Source organism: Phaeoacremonium minimum (genome assembly GCF_000392275.1).
Source record: "Phaeoacremonium minimum UCRPA7 unplaced genomic scaffold PA7_03_scaffold_314, whole genome shotgun sequence".
In the NCBI taxonomy this organism is placed as follows: Eukaryota; Fungi; Ascomycota; class Sordariomycetes; order Togniniales; family Togniniaceae; genus Phaeoacremonium; species Phaeoacremonium minimum.
The window spans coordinates 36969-51630 of NW_006921218.1; the positions used below are offsets into that span (position 1 = coordinate 36969).

Consider the following 14662-nt stretch of genomic DNA (forward strand, 5'->3'; position numbering starts at 1 on the left):
ACGGCGGTTGCCTGCCTCCCCTGCCCTACCTTAGAACACGTCTTCCATGTCCCAGCCCTGCTTTTCCATGACTTCTATTACGGGGGGGAGCGGACGATCTCATCCTACAACACGTGTGACGTCCTGCCTTTTTACCCCTGCCCTACCTTTCCCGTCTTTTTCTTCCCACCCTGCTGCGCTGCCGCCTCGTAGAGTCGGCCGGCGCATAAGTATTAGCATAGCACCAGCCCCAGCTCGCACACAAAAACCCCGTTCATGGCCAGAGAGAAAAAGAGTCGTACTAACCCCAGCGCCAGGAATACCGACTGCCAGCCAGTAATCCAGGAGTGCCGTCATCTTGGTCAATATCAAGGCCCTACTCAGCGCAATCCCCGCTGACTGTCGAAACGACACCACTGTCGCGCCGGTCCTTTGCAGCATCCACTTCCAGCCTGGGTGTCTAGCCAGTCAACGGCCCAGCGCGCAACCTTAGAAAAGTCCATTGTCGGCCAGCAAATCAGCGCTCGGCTTCACAACGTTGCGACACCTCGAATCAACGAAACCACCACGGGTCCGGAGACCTATCATCATCGCCAGCTTCACCTTCGCCGTCGCCATTGGCCCCTTCCCCAGTCCCGTGATTATAACTGCCTGCGGAGGACAATTTGCCAAAGCCACGACGTCGAGCAATCAAGTGCGCTGCTTGTTTAGACGTTGCGATCCTCGAGTCTTTTCGAAACCCAGCCGCGGCAGCCTCAAGCAGCCTGCCCGTCGCAATCCCGGCCCAGTCCGTCCATGTAAGTGACCCTTTTTTAACTGTCGTGTATCTGGGCAGATCTCACTGCTGTTGCACCTGCTTCTATTACTACTACTCTTACTGCTCCCCAACCCTCCCGCTCTTTAGGCGCCTCTAGTCCTCCCGCCTGCAGCACACCAACCGTCAGCCAAATACAGCAGCTGGCTATCCCACCACCTTCCACTGTATCTGCACTTCTTATATCCCATGTCATAATCCTCACACTCCCTGCCCTGTTGGCGCTCACCACCTCGTCTGGCGATGCCGACCGCATGCAGCTGTTATTCCTCCTCTGCAGTATTATGGGCCCCCTTTGTTTGTCTGAAACCGCGCGGCCCTGTGGCTAACACACCTCACAGCTCCTACATTTATAGCAGGACTTCCTCCGCGCTGATCGGTGTGCCATCGTGTCTAGCGATCTTCCTGCGCGCGCTACCTGTGAGACCTCACAACGGTACGTAGACAATTTTCACTATCCTGAGCTTCCCTCTTACCCTCGAGGGTTTACCGTACCTCCGCCTGTAACCCATCCCCCACCACAAAACCCCTCACCTCGTACACACCATCACCCGAGAGCTCGGGTGTATGTCTGAATCGAGTAGCCTAGTACCTGTTGTCTCTCACGTTTCTTTGGCCCTGTTTGGTGTTCCATGTTTTGGCTGTATGCTCGAATTTTTCTTATTCTTCCTGCGCGCGCGCACATCCACCATCGCCTATTCCGTCTGTCACTGCTAGGGCGGCCCTTAGGCGGCAGGAGGCGAAGTGGTCCCACCAGGGCAGTTCACACAGAGAGAGAGAGAGAAAGGTGCAACCCCTCCCGGTCTCTGTATCCGCGCGTCATCTTGTAACAGATGCACTCGACCCTGCACTGCACCTGTCACCAGCTCCGTCACTTTGCTCTGCGTGTGTCTTAATGGCCAACCATCAAGCTGCAGCCTCGAACTGCGCTGAGGAGAGCAGTCAGGCATCTGGGATAGCTGCAGTGCAGCTGGCATGCATGGCTCTATCTTCTCAGCGCAATGCAGCGGCAGCGCACAGTGAGCCGTAGGCCGGGTACATGTCTGGGGGTCTGTCTGTCTGTCCAGCCCGATGATTTCTATTTTTTCCCTGCGCCGTCGCCCAACCTGCGCCGCCACCAAGGCTGGAAGTGGAAGTGCCACTGAGCTGGCTGGGACAGGGTGGGGCCTGGCTCGTGCATATTCCGTCATGCATGCCAGCGCATCAAGTGGTCGTCCAAGGCGCGAAAATCAAAACGGCCCACCTCGAGGGGCTCCCTCGTCAATCGCCCCGACTCCAGCTTATATACCGTATTGCAGCAGACTAATGCTTTTGGTTGGATAGATTTCATAAATCCAAAAGAAACCAGGCCCTAAAACGACAGGACCTCTTTGTTTTTCTGGGGAATCAGATCCCTAACGCTGTTTCGCCAAAGCTCTCTCTCGCTACGGCCCGCAGAGATCGTGACAAGGCTGCTTCCGTTCCGGTACGCAGATCGAGCCTCAATCGTCGGCAAACTCAGTCAGGTTGTTGTCATCGACCAAGGCCTTCAGGCTTTCCCCTCACGTGGCTTTCTCGTCCATCCCGCCTTTTCCTCTCGGACTAGGCACTTGTCCGCCCCGCGACTACATCAACTTGCAGGTGCCGCCGTGCGGCCAATTGCGCAGCTCCCTTCCCAGCTTGAGACCTGCCAGCGCATCCACGCATAACCAATAGATTGGGGTGTGTACACTCAACACACTCCACGGGTACCCAAGTGACGACACCGACCACTCCCAGGCGCCGTGCCCAACTGTCACCGAAGATCGCAGTGCTTTCTTTAAACACCAGGCCTTGACTGCTCTCAACCAAGAGCGCGCCGGACAAGCAGACTGCATATCATACGACCCTTGATCGCATCTGTGCCTCGACTTCCCCGACTTAGAGCCTCACTGTAGTGGCTTTCTTGTGAGCATAGCAAACTGTTTCTAGTCGGCTGATTCGCGACAAAATCCTTTGAGATTCTGCCTCGCGAACTCCCGACGCGACTCTTCCTGAACCGTCCCCGAGAATGATGGAGTACGCACAATATCAGCAACACCCGCAGAGTACCCATCAACAACCCCATATTGCGACCGGCTACCCGAACTCGGCAGCCGGCAATAGCATTACCTCTCCCCAAAGCCAGCACATTCAGCACGGTGGAGTCCAAACCTCACCTATTCTACCATCCCAACAACAACAAGGCGCCCCAAACCAAGGCCACAACATGTATCAAGCCCAGTATGGCGTGCCTCAGCACGGCATGCAACAGTACGGCATGCCTCAGATCCAGGCTGCGGCCATGGCAGCGACCGCGGCCGCATCTGGCTCAACCTACCCATACGGCATGTCTTCAGACCCCAGCATGACCCAAAGCTCTCCGAGAATGGGCGGCGTGAATTCTAAGAAGGATTCACGCGGCCCCAGATCCCCACAACAGATGAATAGCATGCCTCAGCGCCGGCTCAGTCAGGTCACCAGCCCGGGCGTTCCAAACCCCGCCATGATGAACCACGTCGGCCGGCCGGGCGTTGCTCCGCCATCGATGCCGCCTGCGCAAATGCAGCATCCACAGTCCCCTGAGATGCCTTCGGGCGCCGTCGAAGAGTCTCCATTATACGTCAACGCGAAGCAATTTCACCGCATTTTGAAGAGGAGAGTTGCGCGGCAACGCCTCGAAGAAGCCTTGCGACTGACCTCCAAGGGTCGAAAGCCGTATCTTCACGAATCGCGGCACAACCACGCCATGCGGCGACCCCGAGGCCCAGGTGGCCGATTCTTAACAGCTGATGAGGTTGCTGAAATCGAGCGAACCAAGGCTGCTGGTGGTGACGAGAAAGAGATCGCAGAGTTAATCGCGTCGAAAGGCACAAAGCGAAAGTCCGAGGGCACCAGCTCGGCCCCCAATAAAAAGGCCAAGCCGGACACGGAGAGCCCAGAGGAGGAAGATGACGATGATGCCGAGGACGACAGTTGAGCGGACTGACATTTAGTCATCCGTCCAGGCATGACCGCCGTACCAAATCCATTATTTACTTTGTTCATGTTCACGAAGTCACGACAGTACAGGAAGAGTTCTGGCCACCTAGTAACCCTGTGCACCATTAGCCCCAGACTTTTGGTGTCGACAGCCCGGAATTTGGGTGAGGAGTAGCGGGGTTGGCGACTGAGTTCTGCCGCCTTTAATTTTCTTCTCAGAATGAGCAACAATATTCTCGGCCGGCAGCGAGTTTGTTTTGGTGATTTTATTTGTCCAGGGTGGGTTTTCATATTTTGCATCAAGGGCACAGGTCACTCGTTTTGTACCAACGAATTTCCTTTGCACCTGCTCGACATCCGGGCGCACTTTTCCTAGTTCTCGTCACAGCAAGCAACAATCAGCATAGCGACGGATTGGAACTCGGACGGAACGGATCGGGCAACCGGACCATTTGACGGCAGGACTTTCTTCATCTCTAGGAACGGATGGGAAAGGGCATAGGAAAGGGAAGACTGCATGGATGACATCATCACGAAAGAATAACAGCTGAAGGATACCCCTCATACCCTTTTTATATTTTGCTTACTTTCCCACTTTTCTGAAATTTCTCTTCGCGATGCGTTTGTGCTTCTGGTGCCTTTTTCTTCACTTCTTGTCTCTACTTTGAATCGGAGAGCCCTCCTTTTCTTGGTGATGTGGTGGGATATTTTTGGTCTGGCTACCAAGCAACAAGGTGGAGAGAGATGTGATGGGCTGAGTCGATCGTTTCCCCGAGGAAATACGCAAACCCCCTTACTTTTGTTCAATGTTCACGAGATCAAGACTGAAAAGAAAGAGAAAAGCACAAAAGAAATTGTCACAAGACGAGGCCCAAGAAGATATATCTTGGGCCCACCCCCCTATATACTCTAGTACCAATGTGTTGGCTTTTTTAGGTTGGACAGATAGACTCTCCATGGATGATGAAATCCGTCGCCGGATAATTGTCTTGGGTTGATGGATTCATTTGACTTATAGTACTTTACTTGACACCCCTCCAATCGAAGATAATGATACTGAACCTCTTGTCTCTTTGTCCCGCTGTGATTAAAAAGCAAGATCATTCTGTAACCTGTGATGACATGACTTGGCTCCTAAATACACGCAGTTAGACCAGCCAAGTGGGCCTCTTGTTTAATACTGAATATACACACTGCCATGAAATTTGACTAGTGAGTAGATTTGGCATGTTGGATGCAGTCTACATATCTTACCGTAACGAAGAGGGCCTTCATTCAGATAATTCTGGTGCTGGATTACCTAAAGCGGTACGATACCGGTGCCTCATGTTTAAGGCACCAAGGGATTGAGAAGCCCCACCAGCAACCTCATCCGTCCAAAACTCAAGTTCATTCGCCCACGGCACCCACAGACAGCAACACAGTGAGCATCTCATTGAGGACGCCAGACACGACAAGCTCTCCCCTAATACAGCCTGCGTCGATGCGATTAAGGCATTCACAATAATTGAGGCGGCAAACTAGTCGCGATCCCCGGCTTTTTCTTTCTTCACACCTTCGACCCTAACGAGACAACATGCTTTTCTTCAGGTAAGTTTGCTTTGCATCAGTTGTCATTTTCGACTCTTCTGGAGGGAGGGAAATTTGAGCGATGCCATAAACGCAAGTGCGTATGAGAGACTACACGAGCATGTCGTTCAATACAGCGTTGTATCGTAACCTTGGTCACGCCTGTTGTTTAGTGTTAAGGACCTATTGAAGACCTGTTGAGTTGAGGGTCTCATCGGCTCCCTCTTCCACAGACCATCATTACTGCCGACAAGTCGACCAGAAGACAGCACACACAACGGCCTCTCACATGCTGAAACCTCGTAGATACCTGCTGACTCTGCCCACAGCTTTTTCAAGACGCTCATCGACCATGAGGTGACGGTCGAGCTCAAGAACGATATCCGCATCCGCGGCACGCTCAAGAGCGTCGACCAGTACCTCAACATCAAGCTGGACGACATCAGCGTCGTCGACGAGCTCCAGTACCCGCACCTGGTAGGAAGCCTCTTCGCCGTGCGCGACGGCCGCGTGCCCACCGCCGGCCCTGTCCTGGCGCCCTTCGTCATCTCGGTTTGTTTGCCATCATCTTGGGAGAGACGTGAAGGAGCACTGTTGCTTGCATGTGATGAAGTGCCGTGTCTGCGCGGAACGGCTGCGGGGAGTGATGATGGCTCTCAAGGCCGAGAGCGACTGGATTGGGGTCCCATCTTGACAGGTGAATGCGTGTGCTGACCATTGTTTCTTGTCCATCCAGAGCGCCGTCAAGAATGTCTTCATCCGAGGAAGCGTTGTGAGATATGTCCATCTACCAGCGAGTGCAGTCGACATCCCGCTATTAGAAGATGCCACACGGAGAGGTGAGCAACATCGGCATCGAACAGGAGAGAAAACGGAGCACTGCTGACATACCCCATAGAGGCTGCAAACCAAGCTAGCAAGGCGAAATGAGCGGTGGGCAGACGAGCAGTTGGTATGGTAGCTGACGGAAACGGGATATCGTGCTCACACGAAGATCAAGTTCGCCTTACAAAACGAGGCAGTGAAGATCATGACTGCATGAGCGGGGAATTTGAAAGAAATTTGCGAGGAACATAGCCTTGCATCTTGACATCCTGAGACATGGATTACGTGTGTGGTACTCTTTTAGAGGGCTGGGTTACGTATGGGCTAGGCAAAATTTTGACAGGAAATACCCTAGATCAGAGAATCAAAACATGGAGTTTGGTGCTCTTCAACCAAAGGACCCGTCTTTGGAATCATGATTCTTTGCATATTGAATTCTGATATCTTAGATGCTACAGTTCATTGTACAAGAGGCGCTTTGACTACCAATACACTGCACCACCTCGACCATCTTTGCCGTCCCACAAAGAGGGCTGCTTCTTGTCTTCGGCAGCATCCTCTTCCTCACTACCTATGAGAACTCTCGTGACGCCGCCCTTCCTCCGCTCTGATAGCCAGCGATCTGTCCATCCCTTCATCCGCCTCCGTGATGGTTCGCTGCCAACGTTGACTGTAGGTACGACCTTCTCGATACGGAGACTCATTACGAACAGCGCTAGTTCTCTGAAACTGCTATGTTCGCTATAAGGCACTCCAAAACACATGGCGTCCTTTGTGCTGCCCCTCTGCGGGATCAAGTCTTTCACACCGAATCGAGTGCGCCAGGCAGGACCGTGTAGCAGCTGTGTGGTCGGCATGCTACTGGGCGGCATGTTGGCATTCACTGCAGCTGCCGCGACCCCCTTGCCGCCGCCATTGCCACCATTGTTCGCCATCGTAGGCCGGTAATTCCATCCGGATGGGCGGAAGCCGACAATGCGCCCGAAGTGTGGGCGGTACGACTCTAAGTACTCGGCGAGCGTCTCGGCCCGGATCTCCATCAGCATCTGCATGTGTACTTGGGCCTCGGTCGGGTTCGAAGTCATCAACGCTGAAAGCTCAGGGTCGCCGAGCTGCTGGCAAATGCGGATCTTGGCTGCCGAGGCGAAAATCTTCGTCTTCAGGGCCAAGGCGATGGCCTTGCAAATCCGTTCCTTGCCAATGGAGTAAGTCCCGCAGACGACAAGAAGGCGATTGCGATTCTTAGGGTTCGGCTGTCCAAGTATCGACAGAGCATTTGGAGGTATTTCGGGCTTGCCATTGCCGTCCTTTTCGTTGGCCCTGTCAGTTGCTGCGAAGAACCGACTGACAGTGTCATTGCCTGCCGCACCGCCGCCCTCACGACGCCTGAGGACTCTGTTCCACTCGGACTCGTCATCAGTTCTCAAACTCTTGTCCAGATCCGAACAGAGCTGCGCAGAAGAGTTGATGACATCGTCTTGCGGTGGGAATGAGTACCGCGGGTTCAGATATGTGGTGTCGAGGTAGCAAACATCAATCTTCTGTTGCTTGACCTTCCCTAATGCGTCCATTGTCTCCGCCTTCAGTTGCGGGTGCTCTACGTGTGCTGGACATGCGCGAAAATCGCCGCAGTGTAGAATTCTCTGCATTCGTTTCTCCTTAGAGTTCGCATTGGGATTTTGATTTCCAGTGAGCTTCTCGAATAGGAAGAGTGAGCTGCCGGGGCAATGATTTGCAGGTATCATGGTGACAGTCACGCCCTCTGTTCCAGGGATCGGTACCTTCTTCTCGAACTCAAGCTCTATCACATACTGCTCGGCAACTTTAAGCTGAGACTTCACTAGACTGCCGGTGACCTTGCTACAGTAGATAGGTCCATGGGTCCAGTGAGATGTAAGACCAACATAGTGATCACTGTGAAAGTGGCTGAGGAAGTAGGCCCGGCAGCCCTCCACAGCACCATATCTGAAGGCATCGACGCAGATGAAGAAGCCTGGCATTATCTTGTAAAACGGGCATGTCCGTTGATATGCGGGCTTTCCACGGGCTGCATGTTCAGCGGCAGCAGCAGTGGCCCAAGCGTTGTCCTCGGCGTGGCCAGACATCAATTTGGAGAACGCCGATCCAGACTCGTTCTTCGTTGGACCGGAACCGCCAATACTAATGGGGTTTGCTTGACCGGGTCGAGCAACAGCAGCGCGGGCGAATCGTTTGCCTACTTCGGAGCCGGATACCGTCTCATGTTTTACGGGCGTTGGCGATTCTGCTGTCGGTGGTGGCTTACTTGACTTGGGGAGTGGAGTCGGGTTGCCGTCGAGACATGAATTGACATGTACTGTTGCTTGATCAGACGAAACTCCGTCGAGACTCCCGCCGCATATTGGGCAGCTTGGGGCCATGTTATCGTCGTCCATCAATGTCTCAAATCCATCGTCACAGCTGTAGTTACCTGCCTCTTCAGCCTCGAGGCGAGCCTGCTCTTTCATGAATCGCATCTCCCGAAACTCCTCACCCTCGAATGCCTCATCATTAAAATCTTCCAAGTCTCCGAATTCCCCAAAGTCGCCATTGGTAGATTCTTCATGCTTGAGTTTGGGGATGATCGGGCCGGATGACGAAACCTTTTCCACAACTGCGGGCTTTAATGCTGTCGGCCATATCTTGTCATCTTTAGACGAGGTGTCTTTCATGTCTTGCAATGGTGTAATATTAGGAGAGCCGTCATCAGATTCCGAGTCCGAATCATCAAGGAATCCTCCTCGTCGCTTCTTCGGCGGGGCTGGCTTCGTAGTAGTTGGTGGCGGACTTTTCTCGATTGGATGCTTGCTGAAGCTCGACGATAGAATATCGTTCTCCTTGTCTTCCGCGTCACTCAGTTTCCTCCTCTTCACGGACCCCTGTGATTCATTAAACCGTTCTTCCAGCTTCGGCTCATCGTCATTTCCGTATATGTCTTCGTCTTCGATATTTGCGATTGATGCTGGCTGGCCGCCAGTCAGAAACATAGGATCATCCGGCCGATCGACCTTCTGAAAGAAGGTTAAAATGCTCTTGTTGGGGACGCCATTTCGTTTTGCAGGCGTCTTGACCTTGGTCGCGGCTTTCGACGGTGTCTTGGTTACTTTGGAGGCGCCCATGATGGCGATGGAGATGCCTTTGCAGACATCAGCTGGTGGAAAGCGAGGAGTTGTCAGGGTGTGGCAATCGGGTGAGCAGAAGCGAAGGTTGAATCCGCCGCCTGAAGTACTGGTTCAACCAAGCTACCGGGAGATGGCGGGCTTTCTAGACGCGATGACTCGGAAATTCTTGACAAAGACGACTCCACTCGACAAAAGTCGTGACGTCCGTTCGGGCGACACGCGAGTAGTGGTACACGAGATCACGTGACAGCCATTAATTGACACGCTCTCCCCTTTTCAGTTTCGACCTCGCTGTAAGAAGTTGAGGAGAAATAGAAGCTTGTATTGAAAGGTGATAGCAAGAAGAGTGGATTGGTCGTATATTAAATTTCTACTATTTGAAGAGGACATGCCTGTCACTCTGGGTATCAAGGTAAGCCAGCCAACTCTGCCGCCAGGAGTTCAAACGCCGCCATCTAAGCCAAATCTTTTGAAGAAATCCGCAACCCGGCAGGCCGAAAACAGAAATTATGTCAAAATTCTAAAAGCCATATTTGCGATCCTGCGAAGTAATCATTACTCTTCTCATGTAAAATGGTTTCTGAGCACCAAGTATCGTATGCTAGAGAGCAGACAATCAATCTTAGGAAACATAGTATCTCATGACGGCCTCCAAGTCATCGGCTTTGATTACTGCGCCAAGAGCGGGATATTCGTGCCTTCTTCTGTAAATCGGAGCAGAGAGCGTCGAGATCGAAATCGCCGCCCTGTACCCGGGGTATGGACTGCAACCGTTCCCTTTGTGGCTGTCAGTCATATACCCATCTTTATGGCAGTCAATACGTACCAAATTGTGTTCACCGTGAGAGATCTTAAACGTGGTTCAACTTCTGGGTCGTTAAATTTAGAAAGAGACGGCGAAGAGAGCTCCAGGTCAGTGCCTAATTTGCTCCACGAGAGACCATCACCTGCATCCGAAGTGAAAAATAGATCTGGTAATGGAATAGAATTGTCTTGACCGTCGAGGTCAGATGGAAGTGGGTGATCAGAAGTTTTTATCCGGTCAGGTTGGCTTGCGGTCTCAGGGGTGACGTTTGTTGACACCTTTGTCCTCTCTTCACCATATTCCGAGGAGGAGATGATACAGATGCGTCTGAAATATAGGAACAGGTTGACCTCCGCACGTGAGATGGTTTGGAAACCTTCGTCATCTCTTTTTCTCTTGTGATGATCAGATTCTTGAGATTTCGTTTGCCTGATAGGGGGACACAGTTTCGCGACTTGCTTCTCTCGACGCAAATATCGCTTGCATTTGCAACTATGACCAACTTTAGCACAGTACTGTTACATTTCGGAGCTTGCCATACCATTGAGTCGAAATTGCGCAAGAACTTTCGAGGATGTTCTGGCAGCACGGACAAATACTCTTTTGGTCATCATGCCAGATGGATTGGTTCTGATAGAATACAACCTCTTGGAGTATCTTCGTTCCGGGTAGGACCGATTGCCGTATATCATCGGTAGTATCAATGTGTCGTTTGGTTCCTTCTTCATGTAACCTGTACTCCTTTCGTCGGATCTTCGACAGGCCAGGTCGCCCCTGAAAGCGGCTTTCGAGGACTGCCTGAAAGACACACCACGAATTGACTAGGGATAGCGGGATAGGCATGATTGCCCCGCAAGCATCTTCGAAGAAGAATAACTCTTCAGTCATGGATGGTAGAGGCCTGGATGCGAATATGGTTTTCAACGCTAGAAGTTCCTCGTAGACTGCACAGTTTCCCTTGACGACGCAGCAGAGGAGCTGCTTGAGATCGCTGCATAGACTGCTGATCCATTGTACACGATCTCCGAGACGTCGTCCGATGCTGTTTCCCTTACAGATCTCTCGTCTATTTTCTTTAATTCTTTGCCGAACTTCCTCCAGGCCGTCCTTGCAAGTTTTGATGCATTCTTCTGTGCTTTTTAGATTGATACCTAGCATGTCGCTGGACTTGTCGTGACTGATATCCAGTGTCTTACTATGAGACCGGCGGGCGGTTAGCAGAGGTCGTTTTCCAAAGTTAGGCGTCACATACAGGCTCACTGTGACAAGGAGAAGCTTGAGAGACTCGGTGTACCCTGTTAACTCGGCCCGGAACTTGGTGATCTCCTGTTCTTTGCTACACAGCTTCCATTGAATCTTCTTGGTCGCGTCCTTCATGCAGTTGCCGCTACCGTTGGGACCAAAGTACCGACTGAACTTGTCGATACGTTTGCGGAAATTCTGAATGGTCTCTCTGCATTTGTCGACTGTGCATTTTGCCGTCCCATAGAGCGCCTGGACTTCTGGTGTCGCACAGCGCGTCGTCCGCCCGAGTTCTTCAACCTGTAACAAGGCCTGGTCGAGAAACAGCAGTTCACGTGTGATGGCCTGGTATTCTGGCGCAGAACCTCGAGTTTCATCCAGAGCCAAAACTAGATCCTTGACTAGGAGACTAACTGATATGATGTCTCCCACTGAGCCAAAGGTTACGGATGACATGTTTTTGATGAGGGTTGGCCCTGAATAGAGCTTACGATACGGCCAAGCCAAGCAGCAGCGAAATATCGTACATCGTGCATCTGTTGGCACAAGAAAGTCGAGACCCTACACGTCCCTCGCTTACGGGGAGGCTCATTTTAAAGCGTTTGTTGTTTTGCAGTCGCAAAACGATTTCTATCTGACCACGATGACTGACAAATGCATCCAGGTCAGCTCTGGCGCAGGGATTGCATCACATAATCAGTGCCCAGAGAAGGAAGCTTTGTAAATGTCTTTGGTGCTGATTCGTTACGTACAGCCCTGTGGTGTGGCTGTACTGCATGGACGTACATCGGGATTGCGCAACCCTCCTCCGTCGGACATAGACTGCGCGGCCCCGGCCCTCAACGTCTGTAATAGTTGGCCATAGATGCAGGCAGTTAGACTCTTTAGGTCCGAAACCCATGTGTAGTGGAACGGCGTCGAAAGAGCTAGAGTGTTCAGAACATTGTTCGGGGATAGCAGTCACAGTAAAGCAGTAATTCATTCCTAAACGGATATGTCTCTATCTCATCATAGACATTTTGCCCGTCCTGTATCCCAGCGCCGGAAACTGAATCTCGTCAACCCGCCAACATTGATTTCCATTGGATATAAATCATGCAACCGCAAAAGCCAACTAGCACATAGGTATACTCAATAAGCCATAGCTGATAGCGGTTCGGACTTAGTGGACAAAACGTTCTCGAGTGCGTCCCGCACTTCAAACTCCTCCATCACGGCACCAAATCTGAATCGATATTAGACACTTGCAATCACGGCCATGGAGGACATTCACGTACCCGTAACACCGCATCTTACTTCCGAGCTCCTCCGTCAGCCTCACAAAGTCGGCGGTCGTCAGCTCTCCTAGCCGGGGGTGGGCCAGCACCATGCCCCATGCCATGACGGGGGTGATCTCGCCGTCGAGGTTGAGGCGCTTGCTCAGGTCGAGCAGGGTGGTCAGGTCGGCCTTGCTGAGCTCCCACGTGCGCTGGCCGCTGTCGAGATCGCCGCTCTTGACGTTGCCGTAGCCGAAGGGGATGTCGGTCGTCAGCTCAGGGAACGGCTCCGGGGGACAGCTGGCCATCAGGGCGTGGCCACAGGGCTCGGCGCCTCCTGTCTCGGTGCCTCTTTCGAGCAGCCACGGCAGGTGGTCCATGCAGGGTTTCTCGAGACTTTACGGATCGCTAGGTTAGCACATGTCCCTATCAATCAAGCACTCCTATCCAATTGCCATTTCCCGATCCTCCCAATGGGTGAGCCAGTGCACGACCTCCTGCGCCACTCTCCACCTTTCCAGTTTTGCATCTGGATGAGAACGAACTTTTCAGGTGTGGAAACAACATGGCAAAAGTGTGCATATGCGTGATCATTGGTGGGGAGGGGACATGTAAGCCTTCGAGGGGTCTTCGTACGTTAAGACGAAATCAATTCCCGCCTGATCATAATCCACACCTGGATTCCGCTGCGGGCCCGGAGCGCTGCCGCCGCCGGCGTGCTGCCCGGCCATCTGCGAGTGGCTGTGGCCATGTCCGCGGCTGTGCTGTCCCTGGCTCATCCCTCCCGGCGACATGCCCTGCATCGCACCAGGCGAGGTGTACGCGCTGGTGTGGCTGGAGGCAGCGTTGGCGCCGCCGCCGTACGAGTGGGTGCCCGAGACGGACGCGGAGCTGTTGTACCCGACCGAGGCCGGGTTGCTGATGCTGTCGTCGAGGATGGACGAGCCGCCGAGCACGGTGCTGGACATGGACATGCCGTTCTGCGCGAGCAGGGCCTTGAGCTGCCGGTTCTCCTCGGCGAGCCGCTCCTTGTCCTGGCTGATGTTGGAGTAGATCTCCTTCAGGCGCAGGACCTCGTCTTCGAGGGCCTTGATGTAGAGTTCTTTGCGCTCGCGGTGCGTGCTACACAGACACAGCCCAGTCAGTAACTATGTCCCACACAAGAAGGCAAGCTGGGTACAGAAGATGACAAACATACCGTTGTGCCTGCCGGTTGAGTTCCTGTCGCCTGGTCAGAGCCGGCTTGCTGTCCGGCTTGGGTCCTCTGCGCTTCGGCGGGTTGCCGTCCCTCGTCGTCCTCTTGTCGTTGAGCGACTTGAGGAAGCCGAGGTTCATCGACGACAGCGGACTCTTGTCCGCTCCGCCGGCTGAGGCGTTCCCAGCGTATGCGCCGGAGGACCCGACGCTGGGCGACACGGACGAGGCCATGGCGGCGCGCTCGTAGAGCGACGAGATGGAGGGGTTCTGGGGCGGCGGGGAGTAGCGGTCCGGAGGGGAGGGATATGCGGCTATGGATCCTAGGTCAGCCATCTTGCTTTTCTTCTCTTGCGCACCTTGAGCCTCTTGCGAGATGTTTGTGAAGAGTGGTTTGTGAGAGAAAGACAGGGTAGTTCCGCTGCGAGCTCGTCGGCAAGACAAGCGGCAATCGTCGTCGTTTTGGACATGACGAGAAACGGAAACCTGGGGGGAAACGGGACAGGGCGCCTTCAAATAGGCTGGAGAGAAGGTTTGGTCGGGGAAGCAGAGAGGAGGACGGATCAGACGCGGGATGTGCGTATGAAGCACGCATGGGTACGAGTAACAGATCTGAAGAGCGACGGATGGGGGTGGATGGGCGGAGGCATCGTATAGGACGAATGAGTGAATGAGATGACAAGCATACCTAAAGGCGGGAAAAGAAGCAATGGAAGAAGAGCAGGACGCAATAAGATGGGCAGATATTGACACAATTGACACGAGGTGATCCCTCTCTCTATCTGGCGACTCTCCCTCTATCCCGGGCAGTTGACGGTGATGCGATGCTTCAGATCGATCACTGGCATATGCCCGTGCC

At 53.3% G+C, this 14662-nt stretch overlaps 4 protein-coding genes across 4 annotated transcripts; 2 read left to right on the forward strand and 2 right to left on the reverse strand.

The window, feature by feature from the left end:
- Positions 1–3020: 3020 nt before the first annotated feature.
- On the forward strand, positions 3021–3770 carry UCRPA7_4038 (putative nuclear transcription factor y subunit a-7 protein; the record flags this gene model as incomplete). Its single annotated transcript, XM_007916597.1, has 1 exon — positions 3021–3770. One exon carries the CDS (start codon positions 3021–3023, stop codon positions 3768–3770), a length of 750 nt encoding a protein of 249 aa, XP_007914788.1.
- A 1578-nt stretch (positions 3771–5348) lies between these two features.
- UCRPA7_4039 (putative small nuclear ribonucleoprotein lsm2 protein) lies at positions 5349–6271 on the forward strand (the record flags this gene model as incomplete). The annotated part of the gene is made up of 4 exons (XM_007916592.1): positions 5349–5362; positions 5671–5893; positions 6078–6180; positions 6240–6271. 4 exons carry the CDS (start codon positions 5349–5351, stop codon positions 6269–6271), a joined length of 372 nt encoding a protein of 123 aa, XP_007914783.1.
- Positions 6272–6648: 377 nt separating this feature from the next.
- UCRPA7_4040 (putative dna cross-link repair protein snm1 protein) lies at positions 6649–9303 on the reverse strand (the record flags this gene model as incomplete). The annotated part of the gene is made up of 1 exon (XM_007916599.1): positions 6649–9303. The coding sequence occupies one exon, from the start codon at positions 9301–9303 to the stop codon at positions 6649–6651; it is 2655 nt and encodes an 884-aa protein (XP_007914790.1).
- A 3181-nt stretch (positions 9304–12484) lies between these two features.
- UCRPA7_4041 (putative bzip-type transcription factor protein) lies at positions 12485–14139 on the reverse strand (the record flags this gene model as incomplete). The annotated part of the gene is made up of 4 exons (XM_007916595.1): positions 12485–12578; positions 12631–13005; positions 13246–13731; positions 13808–14139. The coding sequence occupies 4 exons, from the start codon at positions 14137–14139 to the stop codon at positions 12485–12487; spliced, it is 1287 nt and encodes a 428-aa protein (XP_007914786.1).
- Between the last annotated feature and the right edge of the window lie 523 nt (positions 14140–14662).